Source organism: Corvus hawaiiensis, chromosome 8, assembly GCF_020740725.1.
Source record: "Corvus hawaiiensis isolate bCorHaw1 chromosome 8, bCorHaw1.pri.cur, whole genome shotgun sequence".
Lineage (NCBI taxonomy): Eukaryota > Metazoa > Chordata > Aves > Passeriformes > Corvidae > Corvus > Corvus hawaiiensis.
In genome coordinates, this window is record NC_063220.1 from 12,275,392 (window position 1) to 12,297,509 (window position 22,118).

At 41.3% G+C, this 22,118-nt stretch overlaps 3 protein-coding genes across 10 annotated transcripts in view; 2 read left to right on the plus strand and 1 right to left on the minus strand.

Annotated features, from left to right (window-relative positions):
- The window catches only part of SLK (STE20 like kinase), a 48,452-nt gene extending 44,443 nt beyond the window's left edge, over window positions 1-4,009 (minus strand). For 2 of the 4 annotated variants that reach the window (XM_048311164.1, XM_048311162.1), the window contains exon 1: window positions 3,411-4,008. In XM_048311164.1, coding sequence (XP_048167121.1) covers window positions 3,411-3,560 — 150 coding nt within the window. In that variant the 5' untranslated portion in view covers window positions 3,561-4,008. Of the gene's footprint in view, window positions 1-3,410 lie in introns of all 4 variants that reach the window. The other 2 variants (XM_048311163.1, XM_048311165.1) reach the window with 2 other exon arrangements.
- Window positions 3,635-4,424, plus strand: LOC125329392 (WAS/WASL-interacting protein family member 3-like). The gene is given in 2 exon segments (XM_048311311.1): window positions 3,635-4,132; window positions 4,134-4,424. Coding segments are annotated over 2 exon segments (789 nt in total).
- STN1 (STN1 subunit of CST complex) overlaps window positions 4,356-22,118 on the plus strand; it is a 47,010-nt gene continuing 29,247 nt past the window's right edge. The window contains exons 1-3 of one of the 5 annotated variants that reach the window (XM_048311169.1): window positions 4,573-5,290; window positions 15,506-15,583; window positions 19,858-19,997. In XM_048311169.1, the coding sequence (XP_048167126.1) occupies window positions 19,865-19,997 (133 nt within the window). In that variant the 5' untranslated portion in view covers window positions 4,573-5,290; window positions 15,506-15,583; window positions 19,858-19,864. The other 4 variants (XM_048311167.1, XM_048311166.1, XM_048311170.1 and 1 more) reach the window with 4 other exon arrangements.

Consider the following 22,118-nt stretch of genomic DNA (forward strand, 5'->3'; position numbering starts at 1 on the left):
TTTGAAAGGTCTGTTTTCACATCATCTGAACATTTACTACTGGGAATTTAGAAAGTAGTTTAAAGCTGATGAAAGTCATTAACACACTGATTTACCTTAGAGCTATGTTTACTATGTGCACAGAACTGAGATTTGACACAATAGAGTACTAGAACACACAATACAGCAACATGATATAATAATGTAACTACTTTCTAAAGCAAACTGATTATAATTACAATAAGAGCCCACATTTTTTTCAGGGCAAGTAACCTGATCAAATCAAGAGCAGTTTCAAACTGTCCCTCTTTTGTTTTTAGGGTTTTTTTGTGTCTGACTGCCAAATGTCAATGTTGAAATCAGCCTCCAATACTAATATTATGCGTCTCCAGTGTCTGTCAGAACTCTAGCAGTCCACTCATTTATTCTAAATAGTCCATGAAAAGCACATAAAAAAGACTGGAAAAAAATTCTACCATCAGGAAACTCGAAATTCTCTACAAGGGCCATCACCTGACACTGAAGTACTGCAAGGATCTATAAATTGTGAAAGGACAGAAAAGCACACCATTATTCATTAGCCAAGAGCAAAAAGAAAACAGCCTAAAAGTGGCCTCTTTGAAGAGGCTGACAAGGGCCAGAATGAAAAGTCCTACACGGCCATAAACCTTTGCCATCAGTAATCTGCAATTACAGAGCTCCTCTGATCACAAGAGACTTGCAACAGCAGTTGAAACACTCAGAGTATTTCTAAACACTACTTAGAAGTCCGTGAATACAAATGTATGAATTGTCAGAACTCAAAAAGCCTTAGAACGCTGGAACAAACAGCTTCAAAGGAAATAAGCTCTTCTAGAAATTTGGCTAAGGTACTAAAAAAAATAAGCAAGATCCTTGTACTTGATTGCAAAGAAGAGGAATGAATCACAAGTTTTCAATGCCCTTAAGACTTCCATACACAAAATTAATTATCACTGGACAGCATTTTTAAGTAAATAATTTAATCAGCAAGGCTTCCCAGTACTGTCAGAATCATTGAGAGTTGTTTTTGAGGTTTTATTTAAATATCTGGCACTTTGGCCAGAAGATCAGTTACACAACTAAACCAATTACTCCTCTATGGGGAATCATAGCATGTAACCAATCTAACCTACTTTTTAGAAATTCCAAGTATACAAAGACTTATGTATATGGCAATTCCATTTTAACATACATCTGCCAAAACCCTGTCACACACAGATCCTGAGATCTTAAACAAAGGCAAATGTAGTTTTGGCAAATGTAACTGACACTAGGGTGATGGGGGGGTTTGGCAAATAAAACAAAATCCATTACACAAAATGAAAACCCCAACCCCCACACTTCCATTACCTAAAGACAAAGTCTTCAAGCTTTTTTGAGAGCTTTATTCTAGCTTATAGTTTTGAATTCAAAATTTGAGAAGGAATTGAATGTCTATTCCTGCAGCTTCTCATTTGAGGTGTATATCCATAAAATAACAACCTTACACACCTTTCCTGCTTTCTAAAGATTCTTGGGAAGCACTCTCAGATGCAGGAACATAAGTACAGTTTGTATCTGTGTGTAAGCCTCCTTCTCAAACTAGATGGAAGCAAAAAGAATGTTGATGAACACATGCAGTAACCTACTTCTTTTTTTTAAATTGGAGAGTTTTTTCCAGGAATACTGCCTGTTAATTCTCATAAGGGCCAACTTCAACAAGTTGACCCGTTTAACCATGTGTAATTCTGCCTACAATCAATTTCAACAGTGAACTCTGTCCTTTCACAGTCAGAAATAAATCTTGAAGAGAAAAACGACATCCAAGTGGAAAACATTCTCCTGTTTGTGTACAGAGTACACTGAAATACAAGATTTACCAGCTGCCTTGCTCAGACACCTTCCTCTACTACTATTGCTAACGCAGACATGCCTACAGATAAAAAAGAAGTGAGAAGAGGTTTCAGGATGGGAGGGGAAATGCACGTCGGGGAAGAGGAAAAAACACATTTAGTATTGTATCTGATGCATATATTCAGAAAATGGGAATCAAAACTCCACTATGAAGCTCAAATTAAAACTTTAATACGCTGCAAACGCCATTAGAGACGTTATGTTTTTGTGGTGAGCAGGCTTTATGATAGAGCAACTTCAGACATATTCCCAGCCATTTTAACAAAAAAGCCAAAACTCTGATCTTCTAAAATAACATGAGAACCACCATCTAGACTGTGTACTACACCAGCATCTAAATAAGCTAGATGTTCTTAATATAGAACATTGACACAAATTCCTTGGGCAGAATGACCCCCCACCTAACATTCTGAACTGACTGTGGCACTTCTGCTCACAAACAGGTGACACCACCACAGTACAATAGAACCTAAAATAATTACTACCAAAAATAGCACAAATTTCACGAGTACCCAGATTTCATAAACTCTCAAATGCAGTACTCTAAATATAAACGTTTCTTGACCGAATTAGCTCTTAGAAACACTGTAAATGCCATCCTCTCATGCTATTTTCTCCTAGTCTCCAGAACCTGCCCCAGAGTTTCAATTCATGTCAGTTCCCAATTCTCTCATGCTTATCGACCAGGATGTTTTTTCCACGCTATCCCTAAACCAAACATGGAGCATTAAACACCCTTTTAGAAAGAGGCAACGTGGCTGAAGATTTGCCAGAACGCTGAAGTCTTGTCAAACACTACCAGGGTTGTATCTATGTCACTGCAGTCTACTCGGCTTGATAAATTCTAGATAAGCATCCTTAAAAACCCCTACTTGTACCAGTACACTTAAAGATTGAAAGAGCAAACAACTGAGAGAAGTTAGGAGATCTAACACATGAATTCTGCCACACAGGGAGAGCAAAGAGAACACAGCTATTTAATTCAACTCCACATGGAGCAAGATGGGAGAATGCCCATTAAAGCGACGACAGCCTGGCTCTGTACACTACACATGAAGCACAGGAGTCAATTTTACTGTTCATGGGCTTCCTTCCGTACAGGGGGGGGAAAAAAAAAAAAAGTATTAACTTCAGATCTAAGAAAATGCAGTCTTTGTAAGGTTAGGAGACATACTGTACACGAGTCCCAAAAAAACCGAAAACACAGAAGTGAGCAATCCAGCAGCGGGCAGGGTGGAGCAGAAGGCGGGACAATGACCTAATAGGTCTTTTCTATCTTTAGTTTCACGAGGCTTCGTGGCCAAGAGGCGCCGGGATCCCCCCTCTGCCTCCGGCCGCGTCCCCCCGCAGCGCTCAGCGCCCCAGCCAAGTTCTCCCGAACTCGCCGCTGCCAGCAGGAATGCCGAGGTGAGGGAGCCGGCAGACAGGAGCCCGAGGCAGCGCTGCAGGCAGAAGCAACGCTCCGAGTCACTTCTCAGCTATGAGCAACACAAGCGATCCGCGCTGCCCGCCCTTACCTTGAACACTTTACCGAAAGCACCATCTCCCAGCTCTCCTATGATTTCCCAGAACTCCTCAGGGTTCAAATCCCTCTTGACGTGCTCGTATTGTTTCTTCTTCTTCTCGCCGCCCAGCTTGAAGATCTTACGAAAGTTGAAGAAGGACATTTTCGCTGCCCCCGAGGGATGGGGCAGGCGGCGGTGCCCCCAGAGCCCGCGGGGACCACCCGGCGCGGGCGGTGATGCAGGGCGCGATTCCCACGCGGAGACCGAAGTCTTGGCGTCGCCCGGGAAGCACCGCCACCGCCGGGCGCTGCGGGGAGACAACACCCCGCGATGCCCCGTACGGGGCCGGGCTCGGCGCTGCTCTGCCCGACGCGGTCGGCGGACCCTACTCGGCCGGGCCGGTCACCATCGCGGCAGCAACAAGTGCCGGGCTCCCTTCTCGGGACGGGCGGCGGCGGAGCCGGAGGAGGGGTCACGGCTCCGCTGGGCGGGGGCAGCTACTGCGCGCCGGGCAGCGGGGAGCGGTCACGTCCCGCCCCGCAGGACGGGAAGGATGCAGGGAGGGGCGGGGGCTGCCCCGCTCCAGGCTCCCGGCCGGTGTCCTCTCGGAGCGGCGTCCCGGCGCGGCACAGCGGCGGAAAATGACGCTTCGCTGCCGGCCTCTCTCCCACTCGCTCGCTCCCTCGCCCTGTCGCGGAGCGGGGCCCGGGCGGCTCCGCTTCCTGCGGGGCGGCACCGGCGGCACCTCCGCCCCCTCCGCCCTCGCTCCCGCCCGCCGCCGGCGCGTGCGCGCGCCCCGCGCTCCCGCCCCTCTTCCCGCGCTCCCGGAACCGCCTCGCGCCCCTCGCGCCCCTCCCGCCGCTCCGCCACCGGCGCACGCGCAGCAGCGCGCGCCCCCGCCGCTCCCCCTTTTCCCCGGCGCGTGCGCACGCGCCGCACCGGCAGCACGCGCGCGGCCCTCCCTCGCCAACGGCTCGGGCCCGGCACTGGCGGCGGGAAGAGGCGGGGCTTGCTCTGCCCACGTGATGCGGCGGCGGCGGCGCCAGCCAATAGGAGCGCGCGCAGGCTCCGGGCGGGTAAGTCGGTGTCGGGCTCAAGATGGAGGGGGCGCCTCCTCCCCCCCGAACCCCCCCCGTACCTCAGAGTAGGACGGCAGCGCTGGCGTGGGGATCGTGTGCTCGTCCCTCCCTCTGTCCTGTTTCCTTTTAGTCCGCTGTGTGCCGTTACGGGAGGGGCGTGTGGCAGAGGGACCCTTTATCCTCTGATCCCGGAGGACACCCCGCGCCTGTCTCCCTGCCGCTCCTCTGTCCCGTGTAGGGAGGGTGTCACCAGCTCTGTGGCAGAGGTGATGTTCCCTAGGCAGGGGGGACAGCTTCCTCTCAGTGCTGGCTGGGTGAGGGGCTCCCTCTGTGTGTCAGGAGCGCTGTGTGGGCAGGTAGTGCCTTCTCGGGGGCTTGGGCTTGGACGTGGTGCTCTGAGGAAGGTGTTGATAGCAAACGTTGGAAGACTTTTTCTTTTGTTTGCCGTCCAGTGCTGTCCCTAGACCTGCTACTGGTTTATCTTCTGTCATGGCAGGATGTGATGTTCTTGTGCTGCCCGTTTGGTATCTTCGGCATCTTATTTAATCACTGGAACAGGCTTGAATTTCCTTATCTCACAACCTTCTCTTCCCGCAAGTGATTCCTTCCTCACCCTGAAGTATAATTGTATTTTAATAGTTGTGTTGTGTACATGCCACCAAATGTGAGGTGTTTCCTCACTTGAAAGCAAGAGGCGTTCTCGTTGCCTGGATTAGGGGCAATTAGCAGACATGGGGACAGAGTTCGGGCTGTGACAGGCAAGAAGTCGATCCAGCAGCTGAGGCGATGCTGAGACCTCAGGGACATCTGACGGTGAGACAAACACCCAGGAAAAATCGTGTAATACCGTATCCTCGTATGAACCTGAGTGCCTGCAATTGCCATTAACTTAAGCTGCACGATGAGTTTCTAAAGACCAAGCCTCTGGTGTGCATCATTCCTCAGACCATTTTACTAGCGTGACAATAATTTGCTATATAAGAAGGGTAGTCCGTGTGTAAATGCAGTAATAATAATGCGGCATTGAGATGCCCCTGACACAAAGCGTTTATGAATCAAACAACAGTGTTCTGTCATGAGTCAATTTCTTTAAACTGGATAGAATCAGTTTCAAGGGCAGTCCCACCCTATGAATAGAGAATCTTTCAAGTACTCTTGTGAAACGGATTTGTTGTAATAATCAGCGTTTGTTTTTCATAAATGATATTGGCGTTTTTGTGTTCCCTGTACTGACAGCTTGGCCACAAAAGGTAAAATTGTTAAGTAGGGTGTTGAAACCAAGACTGTTTATGTGTATGAGGGCAAAATCAAGAAACAACAGCAATCCTAAGGAGCTGTTTTCTGTGATCTGGCTCCCTGGCTCCACTTACTAATTTCATGTGCACGTTTCATTCAGATAGTTTGGATTAAATACAATAATATCTTCCGATATCTTACTTTTTGAAGTTCAATTTCTTTTTCCTCTCTATTTTTTTTTTGCCCGTTCAAGTGGGATGATAGCTTTGATTTGCATGTTAAAATATAATGATGGCTTAAATATTAATTTTTGTTAATATTTTTATTTGAATATTTTTGTTTTAACTTGCTTTTTCTTGGGTAAAAAGTGCTTTGGGACTAATTTCTGTAGGTTTATTTAAACTGACTGGTTGATAGAGGATGAGAGAAAAAGGGAATCCAAAGCCATGGGATGAATTCCTTGTATTTAGGCAGGATTATCTTTTCTTTAGCCTCAGGGTTAATGGCAGTGGAGCGGGGGGGGGGGGGGGGGGGGGGGGGGGGGGGGGGGGAGGTGTTTATGTGTGAATGTCAGAGTTTGTAATAACTGGAAGGAAATGCAGAACTAAAAGAAAATTTCATAAGTGATATGTGAAGAAGTGTAGTTGAGCTGGAGACGTTCTGGGCTGGGATAGCAGGGCCTGGTTCTTCCTCAGCTCTGCTGATAAAGGTTGGACTGTGCACAGTTCACACACAGCATCTCTATCACGTGTCAGCTTGCTGCAAACGTGTGTGTGATAAAAGAGGCTCACTCAGAGCAGAACGTTAGTGCCATCCTGCCAACGACTGAATGTTAGCAGGTACTGCATGTGTGTTGCTTTAGACTTGTATAAAGAGAGTCTTCCTGTTCCAGGGAGCTTTTAATTCATATAACATTGAAAATATAAGATGAAAGTCTGGCACAAGAAAGGCGCAATTAATCTAGTGATAAGGTTTTGCTTTTACCTTTTTCTTTCTTGCTCTTTAACAAGTAATTCAAGATAAAACCAGGATATCTGAAAAGGAAAACTGTGACTCCGTCTCATTTTTTCCCTTTTTCTTTCACGCTGGAGTTACAGCCTGCCACTCAATCCTAAAAAGAAACTCTATAAGGTGAAGGTTAAGTGCTAGTAGCAAATCCTTCCCAATTTGCTGCAACTTCCTGGTTTGGAGGAGGCTATATGAAGCCTGGATTTTGTGTGTGTGGTTTTTTTGTTCCTGATAGCAGGATTTTTTAGCGACTGTAAATGTTTCCAGATGGTAAGAATAAAAAGGTAAAAGAGAATTATATTAAAATTTCTCCTTTAGGAATTTAAAGCAATGCTATTTGAAAATTCATTACTTCCTTTAAATGTCAGAGGAAGATGTTAAAGATGTTAAAGAGCTATCTTGGTTGTGCATCAAATAGACTGGCTTAAAATAGCTGTAAACTCTTTATGACAATCTTTTTCATCTCTTTGTGAATTAGAAGTCTCCTTTATACTTTCTGCTGCTTCGTATCACCATCCTTTCTCATTGACTCAACCTACACTTGCTACTGTTCCTAACTCCCTCTTTAAGTTCTGTTTCTTTTAAACTGCTCCAATTTCTCTTAATTGAAAGTAAACACTTCAGAAATTTAGTTTGAAATATGTTCTTCACAGCATATATTGCCCTTTCACTTCAGTCCTACATTCTGTCTTCAGTTCTTTCAAAATATTTAATGATATATTTTTATATTGTCTTGACTTTCTGTCCACCCACGTTTTGGCTGATCTCCAAAATTCTTTCTGGTGATTGAGCTCATTGAACTGCTGTAAGGTCACAGGTGGCTTGTTCGTGGTTAAATGTGAAGCATAATTCTTGTTTCATCCGTCTTAATCTGTCTGTCACCTTTGGCACTCAACACTGTCCTTTCTGTTTTCTTTAATCGATGTACCCCATGTTTTTATTGATATTTTCCAGTTATGTGGTGGCATTTTTTCATAGGCTCTGTCATTTCTCCTCTGATCTGTTCCTAAAGTTAATGTTTTGTGCTGTATTGAGCTCATTTCAGTTCTAAGCACCAATGGAGCTTCTAGATCACTCTAGTTAACCCAGCACAGGGGATGATCACTGTCCTGGTCCTGCTGGCCACACTGCTTCTGATATTCTGCCACTGGCATTCTTGGCCACTTGGGCAACTTCTGGCTCATGATCAGCTGCTGTTGACCAGTGCCCCCGGGTTCTTTTTCTCTGGGCCACTTTCCAGCCACTCTGTCCCAGCCTGTAGCCCTGCATGGGGCTGTTGTGAGCCAAGTGCAGGACCTGGCACTTCCCCTCATGGAGCCTCACACCACTGGCCTCAGCTCATTGATCCAACCTACCCAGATCCCTCTGCAGAGCCTCCCTGGCCTCCTGCAGATCAACACTCCTACCCAGCTTAGTGTTGTTTGGGAACTTACTGTGTGGGTCATCTGGTCTTAAAAGGAGATCAGGTTGGTCAAGCAGGACCTGCCTTCCCCAAACCCATGTTGGCTGGGCCTGATCCCTTGGTTGAGCTGTACGTGCTACATATACAGCACTCCTAAAGCCTATCTAACAAATGTACCATTGATAGAGCTGTGTCTTAGAGACTTCTCTTTCTGTTATACAGAACAGAAAAGAGACTTAGTTTTGTACTTGGTATTTTATGAGCCTTTATGATATGAGTAACAGGAATAGTTCAGTCATATATAATATAAACAGAAAAAAATTATAATACCAGAGGCTGGACACTCAAGAGCTTGCCCATATCTGATTAGCCAGAATCAATGCTCAGGCTCCTATCAATAACCTGGATATATAACTATTACGTGGTTTGGGTTTTTCGAATGCCGTACTGCAGGACCAATTAATCTAAGAATTGCCATAGAAACATGTGGCATTTAGAAGCTTCAACATACAAGGCTATTGATGTTTGCAGTAAAAACAACACTGAGAGTTAAAATGTTTAGGAATAGGATTGATGTTATTTTGGCTTCAGAAAAGCCTGTGTGTTTAATCTAAATTGGTCACACTTTTTCAGCAGTCAGTGGGGAAATGTATCTTCACAGGGCGATTCACCTTCCCCATTTTAGATACTTGTCTTTATCACACTATTTAACTGTGTAAGATGAGTTTTCCTGGTAACATATGATGGAAGTTCTTCTTCCTACCTATGGAGACCGTCCTACCACTGCCAGCAGAGCTCTTGGAGTGCAGTTCTCTTGGTGTCAGCAACACTTCTGGGAATGATGACAAAGCAAATACAAAAATTGCCGAATTACCTGAATGTTTCCAAGTAAACCTGTGATGTTTTATTGAATAGGCTTTATCTGAAATTAAATGGCAGGGAAAAAAAGCAATAATATAAATATCGAAATTTGAATAAGGATCAGATATTTCAACAAATAGTACAAGAATATTTCTTGGAAACATGGCATGTCAAAAGCATTCAAGTTTTAACATGTTAACTTTATTGAAGCTATAGCAAAAAAGAAATTTTTTTCTTATTGCTTCTAGTTGATGTGCAAGAGAACCCTCTTCAAGACTGATATTCAGAAATAGTCATATATCTTTGTAGGGGAGTGAGAAGCAAACCTCAGATTTAATGGAAAGTGTCAACAACTTGAAACTTACATAGCTGATTCTCTTTGATTAACTGACTAAGGCAATTAAGAACTTCATATCCTCCTGATAAAGCTTTTCAAGAAGGCTACATGCTTTTTTGGTTTGTATTTAGCTGAAAAAGCTCCTTTTATAGGAATTTTCAGTTAATATTGAAATACTGAGCTGCACTGGTGGATAGTTGCATTTTTTTAATACAGTAGTTAGTCTGATAAAAGTTCTCTCCATATTGTGATGACTGTAACAATCTTTCACAGAACCACACAGGAATAAGTCAATCTAGAACACTCTTTTTAAAATATTAATATCCTTTAAAACACTACTACTCTTAGGTATAATGCTGTGTTCTTTCTAACTATTTTAATAATTTGAGGTTATATTTAATTTGAAACAAGATTTATTTGATCAAAACTGTACATGAACACAAGGCAAATTATTTAAAACTTGTGGAGCCCCTTCCATCTGATGGATATTAGAAGCTTTAGTTAAGTCACATGAAAGCATGTCTTGCAAATGCTGCACCATGTTTGCCTTTCTACCACATGGTAATTAGACCTTTTCCTCTTGCGTAGCAGTCACGAGCTGATTTGCTCTATTTGTTTGTGGCTTTCAAATTTGCATTAGTTCACATAGTAGCTAGGATTAGAAATTTATTAAGGGATAAAGATAGCTTTGCATCTCAGTATTGCTCTCAGTCAATACTGGCACAAAAAATGTCCGAACAAAAAAACCCACATGTATTGCTGCTTTTCTTTCTGCAAATCCTGATTTTCTTTCACTGTTTCCCAGGAGTCTTTTTTTTTCCAGAATGGACATTGTGTTCACTTGTGATCCTGATCAGCTCTGGAATCTTGGGGCCAAATAACTTGTTCTGTAATATGAAAATGAATGATTTTTTTAATCTATTTTCTTTTATGGCTGGCTGGCCAACCATCAGACCCAATCCTGGTTATGTGGTAAGCAAAACCCGGAAGTTTACTATACCTTCTACAATTGCTATTAAAAATATACCATTCTGAAAAATAGGGAACATTTCCTACACACACAATAAAGGAAAATCTGACAAAAAAATAACACTAAAGACTATTGATGTTTTAGTAATATCCCAAAAAGAGACAGTGGAATAATATTGGAGATATGTCTACTAGCAAAAAGGGGAAATAACATATAGAATGTGAGATACCAACTGTTTATTAATGTAAAGCTAGACTTTAAAATACTACGTGATTTTACTAAAAAAACCAGCAGTTTTTCATTGCATAATGTTATTTTTGTATTACAACCATGTTTGTAATAATTTCTCTGTGTGCAATGTTCTTCTCTTTTTACCTAGAAAATGAGGCAAAAAAAATAGTTGACTGTGTTGTAAAGTAGAATTCGGTTTTCTGTAGGATCTCATCTTGGTACAGTAGCAATGAGTGGAGCTGCAATAGTATGTCAGTTGTCAGGGCAAACAGCAGCTATTGTGTTTCCAACAATAGTATGTGCAAACTTTGGGCACTAACACTTGCTTATGACAAAACAGAGTATTGTGACGTGATGCACTTTTTGTCTCAAGTGTCCTGAAATGTTTATTTTTTGATAGAAGGGATCTTTAGTAGCTAATCCACAAAATTATGTTTTATAGTACACAGTGCAATATTTATGGATTAAGCCAAAAAAAGCCCATTACATTACATGGACTGAATTGTAGCAGAAAATAAAATTACCTACATGAAAAATAATTCGTGTGGCTTCTGATTGAGCATTAATGTATCTTTCTGGATATACAGGAGTGACTTCCTTTCAGAGCATGAAGAGGAAATGGCATTTATTCAAATTCAAATGCAATTAAGGAGACACTTAAATTAGTTTATAAAGGCTGTTGGTTTTTTTACATACCAAGAAGTCGGAAATAGTAATGACTTTATCATGTTAGCTGTGACAGTGATTCATGGAAGAAGTTGCAGCCACAGTTGTCAGGGAGGTATTTTTTTCAATAATGTAAATAACTTTCTGTCCATTTAGTGCCTTGTAATTGGATTTGGAAAAAGTTCTTAAAGGTGGGCAAAAATCATTACTAACAAACAAGCCTAGCTGCTTTTTCTCTACAGGGAGGGGAGTTACTGAAGATACTCATATTGCAGGACAAGTACTCCTGAACAGTTTGGGGTTGTTCTGTATCAGTCCTTTGCCAGCTCTCAGTGATGAGATTTGAACAGTCCTCAGATAGAGCACTGGTAAATTATTCATTATTTCAGAACACCCTAAGAGAATTACAAAAATTGCTTAACCAAAGGTTAGTAAAGGACAATCTCTGGATTTTTAGCAGGTTCTAGTAGTTTAGCAGCTGAAGATAAATGATTATGAGCCAGCTTTCCTTAGTTGAGAAGAACCTGCTCTTCAGATTATTCACAGAATACGGTGTAAAGGACTGTGCAGTACAGTTTGTCTTAAGGAACTGGGAAATACCTGTACACCTTTGGTATTTCTAAGACTTTTCTGTTTAAAGCCCAGTTCAGAGAAGCCTGGGTATGACTAAGAAGTCCTGTGCTTGATTTCAGGTATAAAAGCCCTGTTCCTCAGAAAGAAGGCGCAGTTGCAAAAGAAATTCAGAGAGTAGCAGGCTGGGAATTGAACCATTTTTGATACAAAACACCCACCCTTTTGATACTTTTCCTAGATGATGGCTCAGAGGACCTGTGTGAGGAGCATTAGAAAAGCATAACAAAAGCTTTGTTCTTACGTTCAAAATTCTTACTTTGTTCTTCAGACTTCTCCCAGTAGAACAGACAATATCGTAATAATATATAGGCTCAGTGCTTCCTCCCCACACACCTTACATTTTGCACAGATCTGACTTTTGGGATGTTTAAACATTTCTCTACAAGAAGGGCCTTCAGACAGGAAATGGCATGAGTCTCTATTTGAAGGAGAAAAAAAATAATTTTCTGGAATAACATAAAGAAAACCAAACAACAAATGCAGCTGGACTAGAATCAAAGATCAGTGCCAAGCTAAGTTTATTAATCTTTCAAAGAAGAGTAACAATTAGGTCTTGATCTTCCAAAAGCGCTCCAAATGAGAAATCTCAGCCTTTAGTTAGTCCCACAAAGTTTATGATGGTCCTAGTTGGATCTGAGATTTCAAAATTATTGTAATTTGAGTTACTTTGTATATATCAACAATTGGGCTATTTGACACCATGTTTCAAACAGTCTTGCAGTGTTCTGATATAGTTAAAAGGTCCACTTCCACAGCAAAATAAAATGCAAATTGATTTCAGAACATTAAGTGGGTCTGTCATAATCTAAAGCTTTGGTATGTGCCAGGAATATTTTTAAAACTTCAATCACAACTGTGTGCCTAGACCAAATCATAGGTTAATTATTTTGAAGTCTCAGGTTGTAATGGTGTGCTCTGTAGTGCTATGAATGTTCATATAAATTCTGACTTATCCCAGAGACTGTTCTAATTTAGACCAGATGCATAAACCAGTTTAAAGGGGAGGGAGGGAAATGGGCAGGAATACTTGCCTCTAGAAATTGAGTCAAAACTTGTTCACAGGCACAGTAGCCTTAGAAAGCTATTAACCAATGCTTGTCACTTCTATGCAAATTTCTGAAATTTGAAAATGTTCATTCTGGAAGTAACACTAAATCTATGTTACACTGCTAAAACAGAGTAGGAAAGCTAACTGTGTTGCCTTAATCCAGGGTGAATTAGGTTTCATTCTTTTTTCTCTGTTAGTTAATTCTTTTGTGTTGTACCAGTAAATTACAGAATCACAGAATGGATAAGGTTGGAAGGGTCCAGCCTCCTTCTCAAGCAGGGCCCCCTAAACCACATTACTGAGGATTGTGTCCAGATGGTTCTGGAATGTCTCCAGTGAGGGAGACTCCACAGCCTCTCTGGACAATCTGTACCAGTGTGTGTTCACCCACACAGTACAGAAGGTCTTCCTCATGTTCAAGTGGAACTTCCCATGCATCAGTTTCTGCCCACTGCCTCTTGTCCTACTGCCCAACACCCCTGAGCAGAGGCTGGATCCATCACCTTGACACGCTCCCTTCAGACACTTATAGGCATTGACCTTTTAGGTGTCTCTTCTCCAGGCTGACCAGGCCCAGCTCTCTCAGCCTTTCCTCATATGAGAGATGCTCCAGTCCCTTAATCATCTGCTGGATCCACTCCAGGAGCTCCTTGTCTTTCTTGTACCGAGGATGCCAGAACTGGACACAGCACTCCAGATGTGGCCTCACCAGGGCTGAGTAGAGGGGCGGCATCACCTCTTGATTATAAGTATCTGTCAAAAAACTTTCCTTTTCCAACAGCCGGTTTGGAATCCACTTGCTATCAAAGCTTTCATACCACTGTTCCTCCAAGCAAGAAACTTACTATTTATAAGAAGTAATTTAATTTTACTTTTGTTTTTATGTTGCACTAGTGGCGGAGAACCTTCTCTCCCAGTTAAAGAGCATCTTTTCAGCAGCTCAGCTCACTCTGGCAGCACTGTGGGTGATTAAGAGCTTTCAGAGAGAGTTAATCATCTTCGTAGGTTTCCTCCTGCCCTCGCTTGAGACAGGTTAGGGAATTAGTTGAAGAAGGCACTTCAGTGTGATTATCCAATAGCTTTAAAATACACACAGGAGGTGAAGCTTTCTGAATATCTGTAGTGAGTACCTGCTTTCTTATTTCTGGTAAGCTTACAGGTGGCCATGAGAAATACATATACAAAGCTAGTTTACTGGTCTGCTGAGTGGTATGCTGGTTTCTTGATCCATGGGAAATTATCTTGTGATTAATGCATGGGACAAAGATCAGAAAGAGCTACTTCTGCTGTTTATTTTGTTACACACTTCCCTGTTAGTTTTTCAGAATCATGCTGTTGGAAAATTGAGTGCCAAAATCTTGTTACAAGGTTTAGCTTGCATTCAAAACAAGTTTCAATGCCAAAAGGAAGCAATCTAGAATGGTAAGCTTTGTCCCCCTTCCTTCCAAGCCTGTAGACATTGGAGGAGCCAGTTTGTCTGGTCTCCTGCAGCCATATGCATCTGTCCAGAAGGTTTTCCAGGCAGTGCTATGGAAAGGTAAACTCAGAGGGAGGAAAACATGTTCCATGACCTGGAGATGTTAACTCCGCTGGAAGATTGTTACATGACAGCCGTGTCAGTTTATTGATAAAACAAGGCTTTTTGCCCCAACCTATATCCTGCCTTATGGGCATTGAGGGCAGTACCTTTCTGGGTTGTTGATAGATTCCCCACTGGCTAAAGGTTGCAGTGATGGCCTCTTGTCTTGCACTTCACTTGCCAGGGAAGTGTATTGTAATAGAAACTAATGTAATTAAAAGACATATGATGTTTAAATTTTCAAGGAGTATCTTTAAGAAAAAGTCTGTAATTCTTTCTTTTGGTAAATTGTTATCTGGACAGCTTAGACGAATGTTAAACCCTTGTAAAAGTAACATTTCAGAAAGTGCTAAACTTCTGGAAGTTCAGAGGAGTTCTAGATTTCTTAATTTCGTTTTGAAACTGTATTTTTAAATTGGAATTGTACTTATATATAAGAACTGCAAGACATGTAGCATCAAAACTGACAGGATTTAACATGACAGAAGCAGAAGGTGGCTTATTATGAAAGACTGAAAATGCTTGCCCCATCTTGATTTGTAATAGAATAACCAGGGAGGAGGTAGATCCAAACTGGCCTTACCTTTCTGTTTGATAGTTTTCCAACAGCTGTTTTCCAGGAATATTTTTTTTTGTCTTTCAGTAACATGTTTGGGTCTCAGTGATGGTTTTAATCTTGTTACTGGTGTTGGAAACTTTCTTTCAATTATGTGTTTTTAAAAAATCTTTGGGTGAGTTTCGTGTTTAGAATCTTTGTTTTGTATTAATTATAACCAAAGGCTTTACTTCCCAGCTCAGTAAGATTTACTTGTATAATAATACAGTGGGTTTATTTGGCTTTAATTTAAAATGTTGTATGTGGCTGTAGGTAATTCAAAACATTTCCTGAAATATGGTGGATTTGACTGTACCATGCTCAAATTGCCTCTGCTGCTCATGAAGAGTTGAATAATAGTCATTTGTCACATAGGGTGTTGACTCAGACACAGATGATTTCAATTCAGATGACAGAGGGTGTTACAAAACCCAGCTGTTGACTCTGCTCCTCTTTCCACAGGTTGCTTTGTCTGTAGCAGGAATGACTGACCTGTGGAGCAGTTTTTGACAGCCACAGTTTGTGGCCTAATATATTCAAGTAAGCCAATGGTGACTTCAAGTTATTTTAATGCACTGGGTTGGCAACTCCCAACAGTTTAGGAGATGTTTCCAGTGTAAATCGTCAGTGCTAGTATAGTAGTGGCAGCCTTTGGAGAAGAGTGAAGGCCTGGTGGGATGTTTAAGTTGCCTGTATTAGTGCATAAATTCTCTGTTTCTGATTCACAGCTAACTTGAGAAAGAGTCTTTGCAGGAGTGTGCCAGCACTTGCAGAGCAGTTGCAGACAACCACTGGCAGGACACATTTTCTTGGCTCAAAATGATTAATCTCAAACTAAGGCAATTTTCTCCAAGAGCTTTAGTTGTTAATCAAATTTGGAGAAAAGACAACAAGGAACATTAAAACAGATACTCTTCTTTGAGGTTTCAATTGCCCTGGGATTGGAAAAGGACTGTTTAGCTTTTTTTGGAAAAGGTACATGGTGGGCACAAGAATATGAGCCAAGAAATTGATTGACCAGGGCTGATTCTATTGAATAAATCAATTAGGTGTTAAATAGGAAGCTACTGAAACAAGGCTAGCAGGTAGGCTGCTTAGGAGGGAAGAAAGAAAATGGGTTCAGGTGGTGACATGGTTGGGAAGGGTGCCAATTTTCCTTGCTTTCTCTTCTTGGATAATACCTTGCTGAGCTCATAAGATACCTCTGGGGATTATGGACTTGGTTGACTTCTCAGTAGAGTCAGGAAAACTAACACTGATAGCAGTAGGTGGAAGAGACAGCCTTATTTCAGTATGTTAGAATAATCTCAGGTTGAGGCTTCTGGTTTATTTGTATTTAGATACCTACTATGTAGACTTTAGATTTTTGCCCTTCAAACAAAGTTATTTTTCCAAGAAGAACTTAATTCTATTTTGGGTTTTGATTATGCCTTTATAGCCTTTTTCTGGAGTTAAAAATAGAACACAGATATCTTCTATCCAATAAACTTGTGGACTAGATGCTTCTCTTGCCTTTTTTTCTCCTGTATCAGGATTGAATTCCTTGCACTACAGCAACCTCGAAGTCATTACACTGCACTTAAAACCAAAATGCAGAAAGGAATGACCTTTTGCTAGGACTCTGTGTTGTTTATATTGCTAAGCCTGATCACCATCTCCCAGCAAAAGCCAGTTAAATCCTTAAACATTTGTACATATAGTATCTGTTCAGAATTGTCTATTGTTTGCTGTCTGGTTCTCACTGATTATAATGTTGTGCATCTCCACAATGCCCCTATTTGCCCCTTGGATCTTCCTTGTACAGGGCAGCTCTTATCTTCCTTGCTGATAGCATATCACCAATGGTACCAGTTAAGAGCTGAAAACACTTCTAGCATAATGGAAAGTTCCACTTTTGCCAGGATGACTCATTAATTAACCTCAGGATGGAGAAGCTTCCTGCGCCAACTTAAGAAAAAGTTACGGGAAGATACTCTTATATAGCAAAAGATAAATTGATTGGAAGAATTTTGTCAGCATTGTAGGATTTGTGTTTTCTAATACTCTCAATCTGCCTGAAATAAGCTTGGAAACTCACTGAATAGATACTTTAGAAATAGCTTACATCTTGCTTTGCTGTAGGAGCAGACAGACAACTGCTGAGCAGAATGGACTGGTACAAGCAGTGTGTAGAGGCAAGTGGTGCATCCAGGAGGCACTAAGTATCTTTTCCTTCCAACTGACCACGAGCTTTTGGCTTCAAATAGGCCACTGTTCCAATGTAGCTACCAAGTCGCCACTTGGGAGGGAAGGAAGAAAATAGGCTTGGTTTTGGGTGGTGTCAGGGATTGGGAGGGTTCTTGGGACCGTGAAGAGGCCAGGGAAGGCTTTGACTGCTGTGCAGAATGCCCTCATGTGCCTGTCAGACATTGCTGAAAGTGAGTGGGTGGCTGGAGTACAGTTTCACTGTCCCAGCCTGGTGTGGATGGAATGTCTGCAACTCAGGACTTCAGCAAATTTGTCCTGTGGACTTCAAGGAATCTTGTGATCCCTTCATAGTGCTGGGGGCATGATTTAGTTTTTTTCAAGGACTCTTTGCCAGATCTGTAAGATAAAGTGTTGTGTCTGTAGCAGGCTTGAACCAAGCAGAGTGGTCTCTACATAAAGACATATGATAGGTGTAAATATCTCCAGTAAGGAGCTGTAACAAGGCCTGGGAGTGAGAAGGAAGCTCCAGAATCTGAGATTTAACTCCCAGTACTTTCTGAGATAGAAAGAGCTTTCACTGCAGAAATCTTCTCCCTTCAGAACAGGGAAGTAGTAAAAAATTTCATGGAGATGCTTCATTTAAGCTGAAAGTGTGGTTTGGACTTGATCTATTAACATTTGGGCATTTCAGGCTTGACAACTGGCTATAAAATGCCAAAATACTGATACTTTTAATCTCCAGTGGAGCTGCTTCATTGATTTCCCCTCAGATGCAAACATGTGCAGGGGTGAGTTCTGCTTTTTGCCCCAATGAGTGTCTGTTTACCCAAAATACAAATGGTTAGACAGACTTGTTACCTGATTGTCTCTTTTTGGCTGGTTATCTCAGTCTGCTGTCTGTCTAGGAGGAAAAACAGCTGAGACAGGCTTTGTAACCATGCGGAGTAAATCGGGGGGCGTGAAGCAGAAAGGAATATAACTTTTTACTAGAGACTTTTTGCAAGCAAAAAGAGAGAGATAAGGAGATGAATTTTGTTAAGAAAATAAGCATGCCAAGTAAGATACAGGTTCAAACCGTTTGCTCCCTTGAGAAACTTTATGGTTTAAATTTGACATAGACTGTAGCAAGTATCCAAAGAACCGCCATATGGAGGAATAGCATACACTTAGCAGCTTAATTTCTAAATTTCTATTGAACAGTGTCTCAATTCAGCAGCAGAAAAAGGGTGCTTCATGGGGAGACTTGAGTGAGGAAAGAATGGTGTGACTTTTTTGAGTAGATCTTGCGGGTGCAAACAGGAAAGGTTCGGAAGAGAGAGCTGTCTGTAGTGGGGAGAGAGACATGAATCCAGGTGTAAACAAAACTATTTCAGTTTGTTACTCAGTGGTGAACTGACTACTGGAACTGACTAAATCAAATATTTTCAACATCTCACTAAAGAAATGACCAGTCCAAGGAAGGATAAGTAACACTGGCCTCTTTTACTTAAGTAAAATAAAATAAAAGTTGGACAGGAATCGAATTGTCAACTGCAGTTCTGTACACAGTATAAAGTAGATGTCAGCAACACTGGCATTTTGTGCTACACCCTTTTCTTTTCTCTTGCCTCAAATTAAAGTTTAAGCATTAAAACAGAAACCATGCAGAATCCAGGCTCTGTTTCTCAGTGAACCAAGAGGCTATCGTGATGTTCATGGCGTGTTGTCTCTACATCGGTAGCTACAAGTGCTTCTCCCAGGCTGCAGAGATCACTGGGAGCTGCTTCCTCTCAGGAGACTGGAACTGCCAAACCTCAGCCCTATTACACACTATTCAAAATCAGTCCACTTAGCACCTTTGACTTACAGCTGCGAGGGGCTGACACCCATTGGAGGGTGACCTGGAAAGCCTTACAGGAACAATGGAGCTATCCATACAGGAGAAGCTGATAGAAAGTATTTTAGCTTTCAAATCTTTATGAGGATCTTCGTGAATCGAGTGCTGGGGTTTTTGTCATCAACACTGATAAGCAGAGAATTGCATCTGTAATGGCAGAAGATGGCAGGCATTAAACTCTGAAATCTGAAAGGGTAAAAGGGGAAAGTAACAATTTCAAAGTTAGTGGAGACTACATGCCCAAAATAAAAAAGGGATGGCTGCTTTTGTTTTCAATAAAGTCATCCTCCCTCAACTCCACAATAAAGCACAAGGATGAACAATGAGAAGAATATGTTAGGGGAGGGAAAGAGAATGATGGGGGGAATAATAATCATCTGTATAGAAAGTAAGCACTTAGGATCCCACAATCCTGCTCTTTTAAACAAATGTTGACTTCGGTTCTCTGTTTATGGATTCGGAGAGGAAAAATCCCTGAAAATCTATTTCATTTGAAGTTACTGAGGAAAATGCCGCTGCTAGATTCTCAGTACTTCAAACTAATCATGAGTATTGATACTTTGAATATTTCATGTGGCCACACATGAAATATTGATAGATAAATATAACATTATATTAGATAACCTCTCATCCTCAGCTCTGCTGTGTTACTGTGTTTAAACTCATGAGCTATTTTTTCATTTAGTTGGGGCATATGTGAAAGGGTCTTCACCTGAGTAGAAAACAATTACAGTTCCTTCTGTGTTCACAGGTTTTGGATGCAGTCTGAATCCAAGAAATATGAAGAAGAGATGCCTTCTCTGCACTGGGGGATAGATCCTGTATTTTCTGCATTTGCAAGACTCTATATTAAAGATATTACAGAAATGAGAGAATCTAAACAGGTGCCAGGTATGTATTTATTATAATTGATTTTTGTTGTGCTTTTTATGAAGGGTTTGAAGAATACTTCACGAACATCAGTAGTTTTCCATATGCTTAAGCTAAGTGACATTAGTATCTTTTAACAGTTCTAAGAACAACAGGTTGTATGTAAAATGTATGTGGAAAATAAGGTATATTTGTTAAAATGGCTTTTCTTTCTCTCCAAAACCTCTTTTATGTTAAGGTAATGTTGTGTATCCTCTGTGTGGTAGTGCTTGTTATATTCTGATAAAGTTAATTCTAGAAAATGCTGCTCCTTTCTGGCCATACGTGTTGTATCTCTCCACTGGCTCTACATTTTTTGCAAAATTTTGACAGATGGATGACATTGCTGGATGTGTGATTTTGCTTTTTCCTATGGATATTAATACATTATAAAACAGATACAAGTTTTGAGGTTTTGTCTCCTATTTCTAGATATGATAGATAGATGTCATTCTTCATACATTGCAACAACCTTATAAATTCTGGCCTCCATGCTGGATGTTACCCTGCACCTTTTCTTTCTGAGCAACTGCTGGCAATGTCTGCTTTGCAGTCTGTGTCCTGCTGGTCTGCAGCCACATGTGAGCATTGGCTGAAGCAGCACAGCTCTGACCTTGAATTGCTGTTTTCACTACACAGACTTTAAATAGACTGCAGTGGGTCTTCTGCTGTGGAAGAGTTCATTACTCCCAACTGAAGCTTGACAAGGTGCAAGATTATCAGAGAGGAACCCACAGAACTTAGAATTAATGAGGAAAAGCAGTAAACCCTAAGCAGAGTGTGTGTCTTTGGTTTGGTTTTGGTGTTTCGGTTTTTTTTTTCTGTCCACAGACACAGAGCGCCTCTGTTTGGCTCTTTGAATATGATTTGCCTTGTAGGTTTTGTTATTCTTCTTCAGTTTTCTTTAACAGCAAGGATAACAGCAGTGCTATTTTTGCAGAAACAGAGGACTGATGGTCTTTTTGCTCTTCTCACAACCATGTTTATGTACATAGGGACTTCACAAACCACAAATAGCAATATACCTATATCTTCGTTATTTAACGTGGTGGGAGACTTTTGTCTTAAATCCATTGCAAGAATTAGGCTACAGACTGTTGCTCATGTTTGTCCTACAGTAAGTTTTATTTAGAGGCCTTTTTAAACTGTCTTCTAGTAGTACTGGTGTAGGAAATGCATCTGGTAAAAACTGTTCTTCCTCAGTTACAGATATTTTTATTGTTTTCAAACAAAATACAACACAATTCAATGCCAGCAGAATTGGATTGTGGTTTGGACTTGAGCATTAGTACATACACATGTGAAAATATATTCAGAATAATTAACCTTATAAACACCAACAAACGTTTCATGATAGCAGGAGCAGTCCTAGAAGGTACAGTCCTGCTCTCTTTTTTTATCTCTAAATTACCTGAATTTCTCTTCTTACTTCTCTTCCTGTTCTTTTACTTAACTGACTTGGCTTCTGCTTCAGGAACTTTTTCAGTTTTGTTATTACCTTTGGGTTTTTTTAAGATGATCCTAAGGATGTGGTATCTGTCATGTCAAGATATCAGCCTTTACGTTGGTATGTTTGAGCTTTCTCCACTTCCTGTGCATCTGGCATTCTGCACATTTAAGCTTGCTTGTAATTCTGTATCATTTTCTAAACCAAACTTCAAATAAAATGTAATTTCCTAGAACCAGCATCCTGAATTTTGTTTATTTTCCTGGTGCTGTGTATATACCAAACCAGACGTTTTTCAGCCTATCTTATTTATTGGCAACAAATGACAGCACAACAAAAACACTAAAATTAATACCTTTTGGGGAAGGAAGAATGTAGGTGTTTGTTGTCAATGCTTCCTGCCTTTAATGGGCTTTTAAAGACCAGCTGAAGCTAAGTATATGATTGGCTATAAATCAGTCATTAAGTAATGGTAATTAAGAATGAATGAGTGCAAAACAAAAAGTTGTAACTAGGAAGAATGGAAAGAAACAGACTGAATGTCAGGAAAAACATCCCTAGAATGACATCTGTTAGACCATGGCACAGCCTTCCCAGGAAAAAGGTGGGATGCCCTTCACTGGGATTGTTTATATCCTGACTGTACAGATTGCCAG